General features: G+C 39.7%; 2 protein-coding genes across 2 annotated transcripts in view; both read left to right on the top strand.

Annotated features, from left to right (window-relative positions):
* LOC130576284 (interstitial collagenase-like) overlaps nucleotides 1–1,201 on the top strand; it is a 6,933-nt gene extending 5,732 nt beyond the window's left edge. The window contains exons 9-10 of the mRNA XM_057370826.1: nucleotides 616–716; nucleotides 922–1,201. Coding sequence (XP_057226809.1) covers nucleotides 616–716; nucleotides 922–1,022 — 202 coding nt within the window. The 3' untranslated portion in view covers nucleotides 1,023–1,201. The remainder of the gene's footprint in view (nucleotides 1–615; nucleotides 717–921) is intronic.
* Nucleotides 1,202–5,551: 4,350 nt separating this feature from the next.
* Nucleotides 5,552–12,542, top strand: LOC130576285 (matrix metalloproteinase-27-like). Its single transcript, XM_057370827.1, has 10 exons — nucleotides 5,552–5,799; nucleotides 6,153–6,409; nucleotides 7,053–7,201; nucleotides 7,298–7,426; nucleotides 8,684–8,845; nucleotides 9,017–9,140; nucleotides 9,808–9,938; nucleotides 10,149–10,308; nucleotides 11,846–11,949; nucleotides 12,159–12,542. Exons 1-10 carry the CDS (start codon nucleotides 5,650–5,652, stop codon nucleotides 12,257–12,259), a joined length of 1,467 nt encoding a protein of 488 aa, XP_057226810.1. The 5' UTR covers nucleotides 5,552–5,649; the 3' UTR covers nucleotides 12,260–12,542.
* Nucleotides 12,543–20,965: the final 8,423 nt, after the last annotated feature.

The following is a 20,965-nucleotide window of genomic DNA, read 5'->3' as shown; positions in this document are numbered from 1 at the left end:
CTCACTTTTTCTCCACAATAGTGCTGCTTTTTCTGTACAATGTTGTGATAGTGTCCACTTTTCATTCACTTTTCAAATTAAAAAAACATTAATGAGAAGTGTTATAATTTAATTTTTCTGTGAAGTAACTACAAATATTCTCCAATTTTAAAGSTGGTTGTATTTGTAGTTCAAGCTCAAGACAAATTTCAGAGATTAATTTTGTTTAAGAAGTCCATCATTGACACTAATTCAGCTGTGGTTCAGGASTATGCTACCATCTTCTCTGAAGTGTTATGTTCTGTGTTGAACTGGATATTCAGTGCCTTGAAATAGAAACTCAATTTTATGTGTAAGTGATGGCTGAGGCTCTTTAAATAAAGAAAYATATTAATAAATTTCTGAGCTGTGYTGCCAATGAGAATATTGTTACCAACTTTACCATAGGCAGGATTTTCAAATCTCAGAGAAAACTCTCAGAAAAACTTARTACATAAAAATAAACATCAAAAAGCTACTTCAGTTAATCTGTATGAGACTTCTTAATAGCAGTAGAGGTGCAGGTAAGAATTTCCTTTTGACTTTCAAAATATTGTCTGCTTCCTTACAAATTGTAATTATATTTCCTCTTCTAAGATATGATGAAASGAAAAAATCCATGGATCATGGGTATCCCAGGAAAATTGCTTCTGACTTYGGAAGAATTGGCAAACTTGATGCTGCTTTCCAGAAAGACGGTGAGTAAAACATACCTTTAATCTGTGTTTAAGTGAATGTTTGGGCTTCTATAGATAAAATATTTTTTTCAAAATGCTTTTATTAACCTTAATGAAAAGGAAATGAAAATTATGAGGTATGCATAGATGGTAATGCAATTTTTTTTTTTCAAAAACACTGAAAAAGTCATCTATGAAATATAATGGGATTAAATTTTACTTCTAGGCTATGTGTATCTCTTCCATGGAACAACTCAGTACCAGTTTGATCCTCGTRCCAAGCGGATTGTTCAACAAATGAAGAGCAACAGCTGGTTTAATTGTTAATTGCAATGTTTCTCCATATGCAACTGTATGTTTTTATGTGCTGCATTTTTCAGCATTTCATGATTCTCAGGTCAGAATGGATTTGTGTTCAAATTTTATGGGAGTATAGTCTYAATAACTATTTATTTAATACCTAATAAATTTATATAATTTATCACAACTTGCCCTCTTGCTGTCAAGTTCCCTAATAAATTATGTTTCTCATGCAATTGTGTTCTTCATTTCTTACTTRCCCTGATGCTCAAGAGCCAAGTCTGCCTTTCAAACACTAAAAAATTTGTTCTGGCAGGACATGTCAGTTCTTTTTTCCCAAAGACAGACAAAGGAGCACACAGATGTCTCTGAACTCCTCCACCCTTGGTGAAAGTCTGGGGGGTGATTAGGCCAGTTGGGGCTCACTATCATCAGTGTACAGATCTCCTTCCACTTTGTGTTCCTCTTTCCCCAGGTTCCACTCTTGGCCTCCCCTCCAGGGTGTACATCTTTACAGGCAAGGCTGGGGGATGTCCTCGTGTTTTTGGGTTTAGGAACTGGTTTCRAGCCTGGAAACGTAGATTAGAAGGGACCCCTGAGATGATAAACTTTGATCTCACATCATAAACAAACTTCTTTAATCAAGGCTCTTTCAGATCCTTACTACTCCTGTGGGTACTAAATTCTTCCTGATTACAGTGGGTTAAACAATCAAGAAGTTTGCTTAAAAAATGAACGTTCTTGTCCAAAAATACTTCTATTACAAAAAATTATGAAAAAGACAGATTGACTTCCAGCTTAACCACATTTTTTACAAATGCCCTCAATTAAAATGGTATTTGCAGGATTATTCACTTTCTCTTTAGTCTTKGTAGCTCAGCAGATATTAGAAGCCACATGAACAGAACAAAATGTATAAGTTTTACAATATYTGTATTATTCAACATGCTTCAGAGGAAGGTTTGAGGTTACTGTAATAAAAGTTACTACATTTTGATAAAATATAATCTGTAGTTTCATAAAAGCATGTCTGTTTCATTTTTTGGTTACTTACCCTGGCTGAATTAGAAGGCTATTAAATTTTGTCCTTCATAAATATAGAATATACTTGGCAGTTGTTTATTAAATACAAGCATGCAGATTAGTCCAAATACTCCTCAAAGTATTTGAAGAGAAATTGTATAATTGAAAGTTGACTTGATCGTATACTTTATAAAACCAAAGAAAATACTGTAAAATAAAAAAAAAATAATCGCAGCAAATCAAATTTTTTAATTAAAAAGTTAATTTATGTGAATTCTCAAAAGATGCTCTAGGTACTAGTTCTTTAATATCAAACCTCAGTGGGAATGCTATTGAATCACATTTTCTTATGTAAACCATTGCTATTGAATGACAATTAAACCAAAAATTGCTCTAGAAGTACATAAATCTAAATTGATTGTGTTGGGGCTTTTTTAGCAGAGATGGTTTACAAATAAAGCACAAGATTTGCAAGCAAAGATAATATTTCTTACTAGAGCAATTTCTATTAAAAATAAAAACTGGGGGAATATGTTACCTGCAGATATAAAGCAGAAGCACAGAATCTCAAGGCAATGCCAAAAGAGCTCCTCAGATTTAGAGCAGGATTCTAGTGTCTCTCTAGAAAAAAAAATGTAGTGGGTGTTCATGGGGCAGAGAGACTATTAAATGGGAGATGAGGAGTAAGGAGGTGGTTATGYTTTAGAGGAAAGAGAGAGAAACCATGGAAGATTAAGAGGTTAAAAACAGGATGAAGTTTCTCATGCCATATTTTTAGCCTATGCCTTTTGGTGTCCTGTGAACTTGCAATTCTTGGCTGCCAGACACAGTTTTGAAATTCACTTTGTGGATTTCCCACAAAGAGGAAGGCGAGAGCTCAGAATGAAGTGATTTCTTTGTGAGAAAACTGTCCCATGCTTATGTGAGAGAGCATTTCCTCTGCCTGTGTGAGCGTGGCGATTGCTCCATCGCAGCCACACCATGAAGGGGAGGGCACATCTGGTGCTAACAGCTACTACACTGTCCCTAAGGACCTGCTAGAGTTACTTCTAGAAAATTGTCAAGGATCAAAACAGTATCTGAACCATCTGCCTTTTGTCCCATGTTTTTCACTCAAGCWGAGTAACAATTCAATTTTGTTGGCTCAATGGAAGGATTGAGCCTGAAAAGCGGTGGCTCAACTCATCCACATGAACAGCTCTCTAGTGCCTCTAAGGTGCCTGAAGGTTTCCAGTTGGCTTCCAACCACCAGTCTAAAAGCCACATGTCCCCTCTAGGTTCTGGATCACAGCCATCAGAGTGGTTTTATTTTTAGAGAACTGTCTTATGTTTTAAAATGGATATATTTATTTGTCTCAAAGGTTTTAAAGCTAGAAGGAATGACCATGGTGATACAGTTTCATTATATACATGTGTACATCACAAAGACAAACCCCTGTTCAGTGGCTTTTGCACCAAATCTATTTTCCAGTATCACTAGAATACATTTTTGGAAAACATGTTTTGGCTGATATGAATTCAATTTTAGAGAAACATCAAGAACTATGGGCAGATTTGATGTGAACTGGGAGAAGTGGTTACCTTTTTTCTCACTGTGGCTGGTTATCAATCCCCACAGCTGTCTGCCATGTAGCAGTAAAGGATAGAGACAAATGAGAGCAGCTAGGTTAAGATTAGCTGCATCAAATTCATGCATTTGTTAGTTAAGCCTTCTTCTACAGAAACAGAGAAATACATATCTCTGGAGAGTGATTCAACCAACTATCTTAGATAGGATTGTCTGACCTCTACAAATGTCTTYATCTAGAGAAGTTTAAACCACTAATTTAGACTGCATTTCTAGTTTCAGCTAACAATAATATTTGCTCAGAAGACATTTGAGTGACAGATGAGGGAGATCTGTATCAGACAAAGCACTACCATGGTTTTGCAACCTGATCACCTACACAACATAGCAGCCAGTTCCCACTACCCACGGGAGAGCTGAAAAAATATTTTCACAAGTGATGTTACACAAACATGTCTATARCTGGCCTTGAGGCCTGGGAAAAGAAGAAGCTGTATAAGCAGCTTCTGGTTATGGTTTCCTAATGCTTATTTTTGACCTCTATTAGAGTTGGTGGATGGTGAACTACCTCATGACTTCTTGTCTCCTCTTAGAAGACAGCAGTGATGTGACCTCTGTTTTAACCCAGGAAGTTCACTGCCTATCCTCATCACATCAGCAGTACCAGGTGATGCTGCACAAAACATTCCAGGAAACAGAAATAATGCTGCAACACACTCATGATCTTAATGCAATACCACCAGAGACTCAACATTCCTAATTGTTCACAACATGGGTGTCTGTTAGTTAGCTCTCTAAGCTTGTTTCTATCAACAGAAATCTGATCATAATGGTCAAATACATACAGAACTGAATGGGACCCATATAATGTAATGGTAATAAACAATGAAGAGTTTGATTAATTTTTTCTGTAGTAGCTGAAAAATGGCATTAATAACAATAAAAATAAGGGTATTGGCACGAAGAAAACCATCATTAAAGCCTCCAGATGGAGAAAAGTTGGCTGCAAGTGGCAGCAAAAAAGCCAAAAACATGGAAGCAACGATTTCCTGAAGAAGCCACAGTCCAACATGAAGTCATTTCTTTCAGCAGTTTTGTGAAAGTTGGGTACATGCTGCCAGAGCTCTTCTGAGGTGCCAAACACCTTCAGATCCCTTTGTTGCCGGTGGAAGAGGAAGGTGCTTGGCTAAAAMAGGGTGAAATCCCATAATTTGTCACAGCCTGTGTGACTCTTGAAACTTCCCTTTTTCTGAATTACTTAAGACAGGAAATAATCATATCCCCTGTGGCTAATGTGGTCAAACTGGAAAAAAAAAAAAAACCTTGTGTGATGAAATGGCAGATAGAAGATAGAGAGATGATAGATGATAGATGATAGATAGATAGATATAGAATTCAGATGGAAATATAAGGTAATTCACATTCTTTAGGCTCAATTTACAATGCAAAATCATTCTCATTTATGAATATCTTGGATTGTACCAGAATAATGTAAAAGAAACGTTCTTTTTCAAGGAGTTGCCGGGAACAGGTGGAGAGGGAATTGGCATTTTCATCCATTTTCCAAAATATTCAGTCTCACTTTATGAATAAATTTGAAAAGAAAACGTTCTGCTTACAGGAATTTCTCAAAAATTTTGTTTCATTTTTTATGGGATTCATATCTCGTGCACAATTACCATTTCCTAGGCTGAGAATGGTTATGAGTACCTCCACCTTTCGTGGTTCTATTTCACACAGCTGATTTGGGACAACTTGCAAAGTTTCGTGTTTGTCCACCATTTAACCTGGCATAGAATTGCTCAGGTTTCCTAAAATTCAGAGTAAAATAACTAAAATTGAGTGCCAGTTCTGAAATGCTAACCAAGAAGCTTAGACATATTTGAATCCTGACTTCAGATGACTGTGGAATGGATGGGTTCAATTAAGTTTTATTGTGTCGGCCTGCACAGTGTTACAGCTTGAGCAGAGATAATCAGAGCAGGATGAGCTCTGAGTCAGCCTACAGCTGACTCTACAAAGCACCCCATAACCATACGAACTGGGACACGAGAAAGGAGGCACATGGAGCAGAAAGCAGAATGCTGTCCCACCAGGACATGGATGAGAGCAAAAATTTCTCTTTCCCTTTGGCTTTTAACATGCGCAGCTGTTTCTGACGCTCTTCCCACCTACCCAGAGAAAGCCAGCGAAGAAGATGCAAAGCTTGTACAGGTAACTGCATTGTCCACACCTGAGATCTGTTGTCTCTATTTTTAGACCTAATCTGTGTGTTCCAGCTGCAAAGCAGCTTGCTGCCTTTCTGAGACAATGCTATTGCAWTGAACTCTGCTGCCCGAACTTTACTTAAGTAGGATAAATCTGTACGAAATGGAAATGTCAAGTAAATAAGAGTCAGGACAATGTTGTCTTTTTCTGTTTAGCTATGATCCTCTGGAAAACATCTGTTGTGCTCCAAAATCACAGACAGAAGGATTTGCCAGAAACTTACACAAACATCAGTCCTAAGGTATTTGTTTAAGAAACAGATCAAAAYGTGAAATGTGTTTGCTTTTTTTCCCTACTAGAACTATTTGAATAAATTCTATGCCATTGAGCCAGATCCAAATCAACGAGGAATGGAAATAAATGGAAAATGGAAAATAAATGCTGAATCTACAGACGAAAAGCTTCAGAAAATGCAACAATTTTTTGGTTTGAAAGTGACTGGAAAACYAGATAATGAGACATTGGAAATGATGAAGAAACCCAGGTGTGGAGTTCCTGATGTGGGTCTCTATGGCTTCACCCTGCCCGGATGGAAAAAAACCAAATTGACATACAGGTACTATTTCAGTAATTACTTTCTGAGTTTAAATTTTAGGTTTGTGGGTATCCATATTTGTTGTATTTATATGTAACTTCTATGGCAATTGTTTCCTGTTAGGAATATAAAAATGTTTCTGTCTCCATAGTGTTAGCTATGCCTGCTCCTGAGAGGAATTTCAGGGAATKGAGCTGGGTATTTTACATTTACTGRTTCAACCACAGTATTTTGCCTGTCATGTATCACTCCTGACAAATATTCTGTAAGCCAAACAGAARCATCAATTGTACCCTCTAAAAGCCTCATTGTCTCTGAGACTGGCTGAGACAGCAGTTTAGTAGTCWCAGAAACCTGAGGAGATAACTTTCCTCATGCTCAAATGACACCCTCCTGATTAAGGGCCATTCTGAGAAAAAACTGACAACATGTACACAACTAGTGTTATGGAAAAGCCGTATTGGACAGTTATCACCTACCCCAAACTCACTCAGTTATCTCATATCAAACTCACTCAGCCCAAGATTCCCCGATGAATCTTGGGAACTATTTGTTTACAGGTTAAATTGCTTCTAACACTTTTCTGTTCATCATCTTAACCACATTAAGGATTTTTTTTTTTCTCCAAAGAGTAAGTAGTATACTTGAATTCTCATAACTGTAGGATTGTGAACTACACACCAGATATGAGCAAAGAGGATGTGGATAAAGCAATCGAGAAGGCGTTTAAAGTGTGGAGTGCTGTCACCCCACTGGTTTTCACTCGCATACGTAAGGGAAYAGCGGATATAATGATTGCTTTTGGGACCACAGGTAATGTGATGATTGCATCCAAAGGTAAAATTAATTCATAGATTTTTCAATGGTCATAACATAAGCTCAGTGTTGTTTCAACTTCAAATTATTTAGCTCATGGACATTGCCCTCGCTATTTTGATGGCCCCCTTGGAGTCCTTGCTCATGCCTTTCCACCTGGCAATGGGTTGGGTGGSGACGTACACTTTGATGAGGATGAAGACTGGACCACAGGCTCAGCTGGTAGGTTCAAAATGTGTCTGTCCCTCATCCTTCTTTGGACACTCAATGTTCTGCTGTCTGCTGCCTATAGTTAAACCTATCTTAGAATTTTATGAAATCACCTAAAACCTGTGGCTCCCAGATGTCTTTTGATGCTATAAGTACACTGGTGGCTGCATTGACTTCCCTTAAAATCAGAAAGGAATCTATTCATCTGCATAACACTTTAGAAATCTGCTTCATTGACTTTTAGGTGGTGGGGGTGTCCCCTGACATGTGATTAAATGTAATGTTTTCCCCACACCAGGAMTGAATTGGTCTGCCCCAGTTTTGCTGCTGCTCCTTAGCAGCACAGCTCCTCAGGCAGACATTGCAGAACTTGGAATGTTTGGAGGACTCATGAGAGGGGAGGACTGACTGGAAATATGCGTGGAAAAAATGAGGCTTTATTTTGTTTGGGTTTTTGAGAAATGAATGTCTTGGCTTCAGCCAGCCTTTCTTGGGCAATCGATGACCAGTCCTCTCCTCTGCCACACACTTGTGATCTTCACTAAATCTGTTGACATTTCTGGCTCTTGGTGTGCAGGGCAGATGATCATTCTTCCCTAATTCAGAAAGGCATGTTACTTGGAGGGATGTATGTTGAAGGAAATTCCATTTTCATTTATTTATTGTGTTAACATATTTCACTGGGAATAAGCACACATAAGCATAATACTTTAAAAATAAATTTTGTTTGACAAATCTATAAAGAAACCATATGCTTTAAAGTCCCAATAGTGGAGAGGTAAAGCATTCTGCGAACATTTTCTTTTTCCTTGTCTATTTGTGATCTCACCTTTCTTTCTCAGTTTTGTAGGAGGGAGAGTGACACACAGAGTGTCACCTTGATAGCTGCAGTGAGCACAGAGTGTGTCGTCCTGCCCTACCCTGCAGAGCTGTTAGTTTGGTCTGAGTCACTATCTAATCTGTTCTACCTCAGCCAGGAAWCCCTGCCAGGTCATTCCAAGGAGCTGCACCCACACTCACCCCTAGATATCTGCTCATGCCACACAAACACTGTCAGCAGCCAGCAGAAAACAGGAGTCAAAACTCTCACCCTTCTAGTGGCAAGAAGACCACAACCATGTCCTGTACAAAAACATGTTCACATGCATGCATTTCCTAGTAAATGTCAATATATTGTGTGAGAACTGTCACTGGGGCAAAATCCCTGCTGTGATTGTATCAGCCATTTGCTGAGTGAAATCAGGCTAATCTCTCTGTCCATTTCYTAAGGGTTCAACTTGTTCCTTGTTGCTGCTCATGAGTTTGGYCATGCCCTGGGTCTCTCCCACTCTAATGATCAGAGGGCTCTCATGTTCCCCAGTTAYGCCTACGTCAGCCTCAGTGAATTTCCCCTCTCTCCAGATGATATAAGTGGCATTCAGTCCATTTATGGTGAGTAAAATCCACAGCTTTAAAAAAAAAKGTAAGCAGGGGAGAAATAATCTCTTTCACAAAGTTTCGCCACAAAAATAATCATATTCTCTTAATATAAAAAAAAAGTAAGGCATGAAAACCTTAATATTTCTACAGTGTGGTGTATTCTTTCCAAAATGTCTCCCTCAGGATCCCCACCAAATGTCCCAGATAAAAGGCCAACCACTCCTACCTCACCTAAAACCTGTGGCTCCCAGATGTCTTTTGATGCCATAACTACACTCCGACGAGAAGTCATTTTTCTAAAGGGCAGGTAAATTCTGCTATGTCATTTGTCAGTATTTTTTTTTGCTTTATACAAAGACTGAATATTTTTGTGATTCATAGAGTCAGTGTTCATTATTTCCTGAGAACCACCTAAAGGTTTGRTTTGCAAGGTACCTTGAAGTTCATCTAGATTCAACTAGGGACACTTCCCACTAGACCAGATTGTCAGAGCCCCATCCAGCCTGGCCTTGRACGCCTAACTAAGTTTTTAATTAATTTAATTAATTTAAGTCATTAACTAACTAAGAAATAAGTATGTTTGACAATATAGTTGAGCCAATCTCTCCTCCAGACACCTTTTCAAGCCCAAAATCATCTGGGGAATTCACCAGGTGAAGTGGTTAAAGTAAGTCCCATCTGGACTCCTATAACACATTGCTATATGGTACAGCAATAACCTGAATTTTTCAGCTGCTTATGACTGATSCCATTTATCAATCAGTACCAATGAGAAGGGTAATGCCAGAAAGCCAGAATTTAAAAAAAAATCACTTCCTAGTACAGGGAGTTATTTCCTTTCTGACACATCAAGCCAGGTAACTCCACTGACAAGAAAGAGCTTGTAAGTCACAATGTTGCTCACATTCTTTTGCACATATAGAAGTTTCTGTGGTTCATTATGTACTACAAAACCTGTTTCATATTTAAATCAGGAACTTGTGGAGGGTCTATCCTGATAACTCAGAATCTGAACGTGAATTGATTTCTGCCTTCTGGCCAAATCTCCCTCCTGGGATTGAAGCTGCATATGAGAACACAAAAGATCAGATCCTATTTTTCAAAGGTAAAGTATGAGATTCTCTTTATTTTTTTTTCTTCATTTAATTATATGGGAAGAAGGGATCCAAGCATAAAATTCACTTCTCAAAYAAATTAAATAAAAACTCAGAACATTTAATCTAGTTTTCCTAAAACCTACATTAAAGGAGTGCATTTTACCATTTACTGTCTGAAAAAGACTGATGAAACTAAATATTTTAATTTCTTTTAACAGGCAACAAATTCTGGGTTATCAGTGGATATCAGGTATTGGTTGGTTATCCAAAGAATATCAACACATTGGGCTTCCCTAAAAGTGTCAAGAAAGTTGATGCAGCTGTTTGCAATAAAAATACAAGGAAGACAGACTTTTTCATAGGTGACAAGTACTGGAGGTAAGAAGAATTGACAAATGTTTTCTTATGAATGACCCCAATATAATCTGAATAAAAATTGAAATGCACACATGACAAAAGAGCAAGTAGACCCTTTAGGTAACTGTATGTAACTGGGTAATTATAATAATCCTACTCTTCATACTCCTGAATGAGGAGAAGAGTCCAGGCATGTCTTTTGAAAGCTTAAGGGTGTCCTGAAGTGAGCATTCAAAATATGGATATGCTTTGATACATTATACCTGGAAGCTGAAGAAAATCCAACATCTAGAGAACTTTTGAAAATACAGAAGTGTCCCAAAAAAATAAAGATCAAAGCTAACCTACATCAGCAGAAGTCTGGCTATGATGGCTTGTGCAGGACTTCTCTGGTTTCTGAAAACGCTTGGATAATTTTATCCCTTTTAGAAAAAGAAAAGTGAGAGTTCCTTTCCTGTCATTGACTGGTTAACCTTGGCTTTTAACATGTTCCCTCTAAATCCTATTCCCAAACCGGCATGAGAGAGTCCTGATATCCAAAGAGCAGGAAGGTGGAAGACAGAAGGCAGCTTTGGGAAGCTGAAAGATTCCTTCTGTGCAAGAACAATGGCTGCAAAGGTCTTCCTCAGGCAACCAGGGCAAGCGTGGGYCACACAGACTTTGTCGTGACTAATTGTGGGGTTCCTCACTGAGACACACAGTGTCAGCTGGATTTTGAGATTCGTGTGGTTTCCTGTTTTTGAGTTTTGATTATTCTGGGAGGAGTGTTTACAATATCTTGCATTGCTATTTTACTGCCTTGGTCACAAGACAATAGCATGCAAGAAAACCACAACACGGATTTCTACCCAGTAACGCCTTCTGTCAGCCTCGTGTCCCTGTGAAAAATATTTCTTGTATCCAAGGAGAAGTAAAACAAAAGCTTGTTTGTTTGCTTGTTTTTTGTCTTTTTTTTTTTTTTTTCCTCAGGGCATTCCTCAAATCTGGAAGAACCTTTTAGGTTCTCCTTTCAGTCCACTTAATTTAGCCCTATCTCATAAAAATTATCCTGGCTCAGTTAGGAACAACTTGATTGTATTAGAAATMATTCAACTTCCTTTCTTCCCTCTCAGTCCATTAGCTAGTAGAGAACTATGTACAATATCTCAGCAAAGTCTGAGAGGAAGAATCAAAATTTATGCCATAAATATGTGCAKTCACTATAGCAGGAATGAATCTRCCCARTTTCCATGCACTGTCTGTCACACTKTTATCATTAGAGGAGGTAAATCCCATCCCTGCAGTCAAAAATATGAGTCTTCCTTCAATTTTTCTCACTTAGGATACTTTTATGGAGCTGTGCCTGCTTTTATCAGCAAATAAGTAGGACCTTCATGGAAAACACAATGGCCAGCATCCTGCAGATATTTGTGCAAGTAAATAATAACAACATTCTGTTGCTACCCCAGTGAAATCAGCCAAACTGCAGATGGTGGGCACCCTTCAGCAACTGCTTAACTCTGCACAGAATTGAAGCCTAAACTCTGAAACACTGCATGTCTCCCTTCATATGATTTAGGTTTGATGAAAACAGCCAGTCCATGGAGAAGGGTTATCCTAGACTGACAGTCAATGAATTTCCAGGAATAAGCCACAAGGTTGATGCTGTTTTTCAGCAGAAAGGTAAATGAAATGAGCTTTTAAGCAAAATCTGTTTTGTTCTAAAGATCATAAATTCTGAATTGATGATGAATGTCATTAGTGCTGCATCCTGCAAAAGAGAGAAGTGAAGAGATGCTCTCCTGTGTCTACATAGGGAGAGTTCCCTGATGTGTCAGAATAAAGTTTTTCTTGGGTATGTAACATAATGCTTTACTTTTTTTCATTTCCAGGTTTATTCTACTTCTTCCATGAATCAAAACAGTGGGAGTTTGACCCTATTGCTAAAAAAGTTACCAAAGAAATGGAGAGYAACAGCTGGTTTAACTGTTAATATCATTAAATTTCCTTACATGTAGCAGAAGACAACAAATACCATTCTGGAGATCTCAGAAACTGTTTGTATGTACACTGCTATACAGAAGAGGCAACAAAACTAGTTTGCATAAATGCTTTTCGTGTTTTAATAAATTAACATGTCGACTCAATTTTTATCTCCAAAGACTAGAATAAAACAGCATTTTTCCCCTTCGTGGAAAATGTACAAAATAATTTATTACTTTATACTCCAGATGGTTTGAGGGTTTTTTTATATTATGGCAATAAACAGTTTTAAGTTGATGGCACCTGTTTTCTGCTTCATCTACTGAAGTAATTCTGCATTTCTGAGGTGTGAAAGACTGCAGGTTAATATACTAATATCCATCAACCATACAATGTTTGTTAYTTTGCCTCTTTTCTCTCCAACAGGCAAGCTTCTTTTCTCTCCATCTGCAAGATCTATAGAGGCTTTTCGTTAGTCACTTGCTTGTGACRTGCTTGTGAATGCTTCTGCATCTGCAGAAAACAAATTTTCCTGCATCTTGTCCTGCTCTTCTTTGTCTGTTGCAGCCTTGTCCCTTTCACATCCCAACAGTATTTTGCCACCAAAATCACTCTCAAGTCCCAATGTCTAAATACATTATCTCACCTGATTATCGCTCAATCAGTCTTTATAGCATAACAATAAGCATTTCATCAGAGGCCACTTTTACTGGATGACATCCTCCACAAAACAGCCCTGTGCTATTCAAGAAATAGGTTCAACCAGTATGTCATGGAGCATAACCTTTGCTCTGCTCATAAAAATTATGTGCTTTAAGTTCATACACATTTCACGTTTATTGCATGTTGCCATGCAAACTCCTCACAAAATCAGACAAAATCTACAGAGACACAGTCATATCCTCTCCAGGTATTTCTTTTACATTTAGTTCTGGAAACAGGCCCAGAACACACTGCTGAATTGTTGGCCATACTGCCGACATGCCTGGGTTTATCTGAGAACCTGGTCTCAATACTCCTGGTTTGTCCTCCTGTTCCCTGATTCTCATCTATTTGSCTGCTTTACACMCCTCTTGCAYRCTTGAGTAAAACATTTCCTTTTGCYRTGTGCTTTTACARCAATGCAATGACCCCAGGCTGAACCTTGCCCTCCTGATTTGCTGTGAACAGCAGCAGTAGCACTGTGCTGCTGCTATTGCTATGGAGAACCCAACTGGCTTTGTTCTCAACAGCAAATCATAAAAGGTTCAAATATGTTGTTTCACTGATCTACAACCCTAACCATGGTGAACACCATCACAATCCAGATCCCTAACAAAATTKAAGCTTAAATTTTGGTGGCAACGTAGACATTTGAGGGAGATTCATCTGACTACTTAGCTTTTTGTCTAGCTGCATGAGTTAGGGAAGATCCCTGCACTGAAGAAGTTTTCCACAACATTATTCATCTCATCTCATCTCATCTCATCTCATCTCATCTCATCTCATCTCATCTCATCTCATCTCATCTCATCTCATCATCTCATCTCACTCGAAGACTAAGGTGGGGCAAGCCGGTGTCTTCAGCCTCCACAGAAAATATCTCTTTGCAAGGGAAGGCTGTTCAACTAAAAGCTTAGTTAACTTTCAGACAGATRAGTTTGGGTGGAATTTATAGTGTCTTTGACGGGTACCCTTCAGGTCTTATTCAGAATAGGGTGTCTTACTTTTCTCTTCTAGGATGCTCACTTTTTGACAAGTTGCAASAGCAGCTTTTTATGTCACCACAAGCCAGTGACAGAGTTGTCTGAAGGCACCTGCTTGCCCTGCCACTGTGGAATGAATATGATATTCTACAAGAGCACAACATGCTGGAGGGAGGTGGGAYGRAGGCCRTTCCTTCCCTATTTCTGTATTTTCAGGCTCCTTGCACTGTTCCTCAGCATTCAATTTAATTGAAGACTGTGTGGTAGAAAGTGCAGTTCAACAGCTCAGTCACAGAAGCTGCCAAGTTACACCCAAGTGTTTACACTCGGGGCAAGATTACTCTTTTACACWCAATCTGCTCAGTGTGTAATATGAYTGTAATTTTAACYTCAAGAAATGGTTAATCAYTGAGTCACCAWGGAGGTTATTCAGTTCTTGGCAACACATAGGCAAGTTCCTCTGTCTTCARACACACAAACAAACATCACAGACAYATCACTGTGCTCYTTCTTTTCTCAGGTGAAGCATTGTTTCATCGTTTATATAAATCTTTGGTCTTAAGGGAAGTTAATCTTTATCAGTGAAGTGCAGTTAATGCAGTTTTCTGACTGGCAGTTCTGGCATTCTGTTATACCGGTGTGGGGTTCRTGTTCACAGGCCACCTGTGAAAATAAATAAAGCAATCAGTATTGTTTTCCCTTTATTGACAAAGAAGGCCTGAAAAGCCATTSCCAACACAGAAAGACTTGACTTTGATTAGTGGTAACAGCTTGGTCACTCAGTTTCCCCTCTTTGAGGGTCTAGGGGTCCCTCCCTCATTTCATTGGAGGAACTGGAACCAGAACAGGAGTGTCAGAACAGAAAACCAGTAAGTGAAGAATGCTTACTGGTGGTTATATCCTTCCATGTCTGTCAGGAGCCTGGAAAGCATAGGACTATGTCTTGCACCTCACCACATCCTCATACAGCCCTAAAGATCTCCCAATACCTCTTTTATGCTTCCCATAGCTCCCCATAATGTCCCCAAACCACGTTTAGGCATCTAGCTGAGTAATGCTGTGTAGTTGCCCATGGGGTGACTATCCGCTGACCCCACAGCCCAATCCAGGCATGAATTATCTGTCTTCCCATTAATAGGGTTTCTTCTCCTCTAGCCAACTTCTGTTTTCCACAAAACCTGTAGGAACTACAAAATTTCAGTTTGGCTTGGAAAAAATGGCCAGTTCCTCCAGCTGCTGTGGGACCAGATGGACACACAGACACACAGAAAATAGGATCCCATGTGGTCAAACTAAAACACTTTTCTCAGTGTTCCACTGCACATTTCCATTCAGTTTTGTAACATHGTATTCCTCCTTCTGTTGACGAGAGGAGTTGACAAGACATGACAAGGCAGAAAATATATATCAAACCAAGGAGAGAGCTAGTCCACACTTGTCTTCCCAGTTGCTTCGTAACCCTAATAAAATTGTCATTTGCTTTTTGTCCAATTAATGATTTTTAACAGTTGTTTTCCAAATGAATCRTAAGATCATAAGACAATGAGACTGAAATGAAATCCAATGTAATGTGTTACTGAGGCACACAAACTACAGCATTCCTGGTAGATTGTCCTCAAAACAATCACTTTGCCTAGAGGAGCTCAGTCTCCCGACACTGGCATGGGAGTGTTTCAGCTAACAGAGTGGGGAAGGAGTGGAGTATAATCAAATACTTTCTAGAGCAGAGATTAAAAACCACTTCCTACCCTTACACTTCCAGGTGAGCAATTCTGCCCTCCGCTCTTGGGTGGCACACAGATACCCCAAGAGCCTTGAGAAAACTGATACTGAATTTTTTTAAGGGTTTGGTACCTTAAATGAAGAAAAAAGAGAAGCATGGGAGCTAGTGTACAAAGAAAGAAGCTGTTATTACCTGGATATACATAACCACTCTTCCCTGCACTTACTCATAACTTCATGCCCCTTGCTGTTTCGCTGCCCGATTCCTGATAACAGGAAAAGAAGGTGCAGGGCTGTGTTTATGTTCTGACAGCCAGCAGGCTCTTTGTGCAGCTTGTGAAGTGTGAACCTTTCTGAACCTTTGTGAACCTTTCCTTCAGAGCTGCCAGAGCCATAGCCAAAGCAGAGATGAAACCCAGCACAGGCATTGCAGGTGCCGAGACAGGACATCAACAAAAACAGAGTAAGGCCAAGACAGGGAGAACACTTCCCTGGGGTGGACAAGCACAGGCCTTGAAGAGAGTCTTGCAGAATGAGCATTTTTCATGCCAGCCATCTCAGCACCCTTACTGAGTGTACCCTGTATGTGTACTTGCAGACAGCCCCTCAGGGTTAGAGATGTGGGCYCTGTGGTACTGGCTGTGAATCGGACTTTTCCATGTTCTCTCTGCACTCATTGATTAAATCATCTTGTGACAAGGACTGTCTGTTGGATCTTTTCATCATGCATCCAGGGCTTCATGTGTTTTTTACGATCTGGTAATACTGTACCTTGCTACCTTTAAGTGATGGMATGGACACAGATGCATGAGAGTGTTTGGTGCTCCTTAAAGGGCCTGCCCACGGGTGGGTCTGTGCAGGCTCTGCGGGCTCTGCGACCTGCAGGTGCTAAAGGAGCAGGGAGTGCTTGGAAATGCCTTCCCTGTGTGACAGGAACAAATGCTGCTGCTGGAACCAAGGGCCCTGCAGCCTCCACTAAAATGAGCAACACAAGGTTTCAAACTAACAGATAAAAATCCAACACAGGCTCCTAAAGMTTAGGTCTGTAACCTGAGGGGTTACAGATGGTACCCAGTGCTCACAGCTGCCATCCCGCGGTCACAGCTGGCACCCCACGGCCACAGAAGCCACCCAGCGGCTGCAGCTGGCACGGAAGGTCACAGCTGTCACCACGCACAGATGTCACCCAGGGATAACATCCGCCACCCCGCGGTCACCGCTGCCACCTAGCGCCCACATCTGGCACCCGCGCTCACATCTGGCACCCCTCGTTCACATCTGGCACCCCTCATTCACATCTGGCACCCCTCGTTCACATCTGGCACCCCTCGTTCACATCTGGCACCCTGCGCTCACATCTGGCACCCCTCGTTCACATCTGGCGCCCCTCGTTCACATCTGGCGCCCCTCGTTCACATCTGGCACCCTGCGCTCACATCTGGCGCCCCGCACTCACATCTGGCACCCCTAGTTCACATCTAGCACCCCTCGTTCACATCTGGCACCCCGCGCTCACATCTAGCACCCCTCGTTCACATCTGGCACCCTGCGCTCACATCTAGCACCCCTCGTTCACATCTGGTACCCCGCGCTCACAGCCGCCCCAGCATCTGCTCCAGGCTGGCTCCCCACGGCTCAGCTCCTCAGATGCTTCGTTTCAGTCGTGCTCACGATTTGATCAATAAGAGTTTGTGCAAAGGTGCTGTATGGAGGGAAAAGTCCGCGAGGAGAAGCACTTTGATTTGAAAATGAAAAACACTTTGTTGAAACTATGAATAGCATAATTTAAATTAAATAAACTGAGCTGTTTACCAGATGGATGGTAATTCAAAATCACCAACGAGAAAACATGGAGAAAAGCACTGAGAGAGTACTAGAAACCATGTTCTGAAGGACTGAGTTCCCTAAATTGTCAGCTACTAWCTGGTAAAAGCTGTTTTGCCCTAGACTGAAAGGGTTACACTGGTTAGGATGAAAAACTGATACTTAAAAATGCAGGTATTTTTTAAAAATAAATACTTAGAGACATATGGGAAATGTCATTATTAAACAGAACAACTTGGTAACAAAAATGAAAAATACATAGTTCACAAAAAGTACTGAAAAGCATTTTTCAAATGTGTATACACATATAATACAAATATAGATGCATGTATTTACCTCTAGCTATGTTTCAGGCTATCAAAATTACTTTTATAACTACTGCTTTTGATTTTCACCCAAGGTTATAGAGGAAATKATTTACRCAATAAATATATGAACTCTYTAAATCATGATGCAATTTCTAGTTTTGGTTATAATTTTCCAAGYGGCTGCACAGTGCATTTATCACTTCATACTAGTGCAAACAGGATTACTGTGAACACACCAGGCTTTTAGTGTGAAGTAAATTCACTTAGTGTATGGAAGCAAGAAAAGTTTACACTGATCTCAGGAGAAGAACAAACAGGTTCCAGGTATGTTCTGGAACAAAATTCTGCCAGTCAACTTGTTTGTAAACTAATAAGTGTTTGTTTACAGAGWTGTGCAGGCTATGGCAGGATAATGGCTATTAGTAAAGTTGTGTCTTCAATTTCTAAGTGTGACAGACTCTTTCCTCATTTCCAGGAACACAGTGCAGCCTGTGTRCATGGAGAGCCAGAAAACAGGATTTAATTAGAGAAGAAGGTGCTGACTCAGCAAAGCCTGCATGCTCATGCCAAAATTCCAACATGTGTTTAAGTAACACTACTTTTGAAATCTTTTGCACAGTCATAACCCTAAGGGGACATCTGTGCTCATTAAGACCACAGAAATGTACTGCCCCAGTGAAGTTTACACAAAGCACAGCCATTCCTCAGGCACTTCGCYGAAGAAATGTATTTTCACACCAGTACATGCAAAGTGCATAAATGAAAAAAAGATCTGTGCATAAATGAGAATGGACCCCAACATCTTCTTTCCCCTTGCTGTCCCCTTGACTCTCATTCCCAGAGCTTAACCTGCCATGTTGCAAACATTTCTGCCTCTGGTTTTGCAAAGGTTGTTTTCAAGCATAGATTATTGGAAGCCATAATTTTGGGAATTGGTGCTACCAAAATGCAGAYATTTAAATAAAATGCAAATTGTACAAAGGGAAATACAGAGGTMATTCTTTCATTTCTGAACATGCTGTGGGGTATTTTTTCACACACAGTATTTCTGTATGAACTTTGGTACATTGTAAATGCCAAGTTCTAAATAAATATCTAGAACTAATAGAACTAATATCTGTCTAAATATCTGATTTCCCTCTATATCCTTGTGTCCAGTGTCCTGCTGTCTTGGTCTAAGCCTTTTAAGATGCTTAACCATCAGGAAAACTCTGCAATTTGGGATGAATTTGGCCTTTGTTATGCCATTCTTTTAGCTTTAAAGTGAGGGTAAAATGAAACACTCATGAAAAAAAATATTATCCTGAGCTTAGAGACCTTACTGCCAACGGGCAGGAGAAAAAAGTTTCTTCTCTTAGAGCATCTATCTGGGGAAAGGACAAAGAAGCTATTGTCTTTAACACAAGAATGGTTTTGAAACTAGGCTCTTCATCACATTCACTTGCCATGCATATTTTTAGCTTAGAAACGCTTTGTGACCACAAAACCAAAATCCTGATAGGAGCTGCCCATGTGCCTAATGGAGAGATCTAAATTCAGACCACTGAATGATCCTTTGGATATCTTCAAACAATGAGGTCAAAGGCAAGTATTTTAGCACCAGAAGCCAGTCCCAAGTCAGCTACTGAGTGCTTTTCCTGTGTGTGGCTGACAGCAGAGTCTTAGAGAAAAGATGGATGSAGATCTCAGGCACAGTTTTTCTGCAACACCATGCAAAAAACTGCACACGATGATCTCCTGCAGACAACTCTTCTGGGAGCCTTTTCCTCCTTCAGCACAGGGCCAGGAACAATTCTCAGTGAGGCATGGACTGCTTAAAAGCCTGATCTCTGCACTTTGTGCTGCTCACCAGGCTGACGGGCCAGGCTGACTTTGTAAGAGAAATGGAGGGCTGCTGTGGCTTTTGTGCCCACTGAAGAAAACAAAGTGTGAACACTCTGCACCATGGCACAGTTATGAGCCATTGGTATGCAAGACAGARGGGTTCCTATCCTTTCTTTTACACTTAAACACAATTTTCTTCCTCCAGCAGTGGTGCCATCCTCCTTGGCYGGCAGCTGGAATTACCAGCAGTGTGTGGTGTCTGACATTACCACACACTAGTATGTTTATCACCACGCACAGTAGTAAATCTCTCTCTTTTGACAAAAACAGTGGAAATAATAGTATTTTTCCTGTGCTACTGCTAGACAATTGGCTGTACAAGTCACAGCTTACGTTACAGCACAATCTGTGTATTTAAAATAGAAAACCTGAGCACTAATCATCTGCAAAATAGATGTACTAGAATAAAGTTGTTGTTTAGACTTCTTTGCCAAATTTCTATTTCCCTTAGGGAAAGCTGATGCAAATAGCCTAAAATCATCAAAACCTGAATGTTTGATATCATGGAAGATTCAAAAATTACAATGTCCTTTCATTCTGAATTAAACCTTCAATTCAGCATGAGATCTAATTCCAGGATAAATAAACCACACTGTCTTTGTACTAATAACTGCTCCATCTTCACTGCCAGATTTCTCTAATAATCATATGTTCATCTAGATAATTTTTAATCAGCATTTCATRCATTTCAACTTGTAAAATTTGTATTGGAAAATACTTACTTTTTCATCAAGCAAAACATTGACATGTCAATGAGCAAAATTTGTTTGAATTTTTCTGGRTATTTAGGAATGCTTTCACATGTATTATATCCAAAAGGGAAGGCATCAGTCTGTGCAGATAGCTGCAGTAGMATGAAAAGAAATCTTAGAGACATACAGGCATTTCCTAGGTGYTCAGGTGAGCAGAAATGTGGGCTGCAGCACTGTGAGCATGAAGAGACCTTGGTGTGGTGTTCCTGACATAGTAAATTACCAGCTCTTTTGAGGAAGATCCTAATGGGAAAAGAACACATGAATGCACAGATGATGAGCTGTGGATTTTCTGGCTTTGGAAATGAGTAGACATAAYTTGGATGATTTAAARGGATCTTTAACTTTTTAATTATTAYCAGYGTTGTCATTATTTTGTRTTCCAAACATTTCATGTCTGTTATAAGCTCAGAAATGAATTTTTAAGTGGTCTTTAAGATTTTTTTACCAGAAATTCCTCGTTCTTAAGGAAGACTGTAATAGAGAAGGGCACAATGCARGTTCAAATGCACAAACATCTGTTCTAGTGAGAAACACACAC

This window comes from Malurus melanocephalus, unplaced genomic scaffold, assembly GCF_030028575.1.
Source record: "Malurus melanocephalus ecotype Western Australia unplaced genomic scaffold, MMel_1.1 scaffold_134, whole genome shotgun sequence".
Classification (NCBI taxonomy): domain Eukaryota; kingdom Metazoa; phylum Chordata; class Aves; order Passeriformes; family Maluridae; genus Malurus; species Malurus melanocephalus.
The sequence above is the reverse complement of the archived record's forward strand: the minus strand, read 5'-3'. Positions and strand labels throughout refer to the sequence as shown.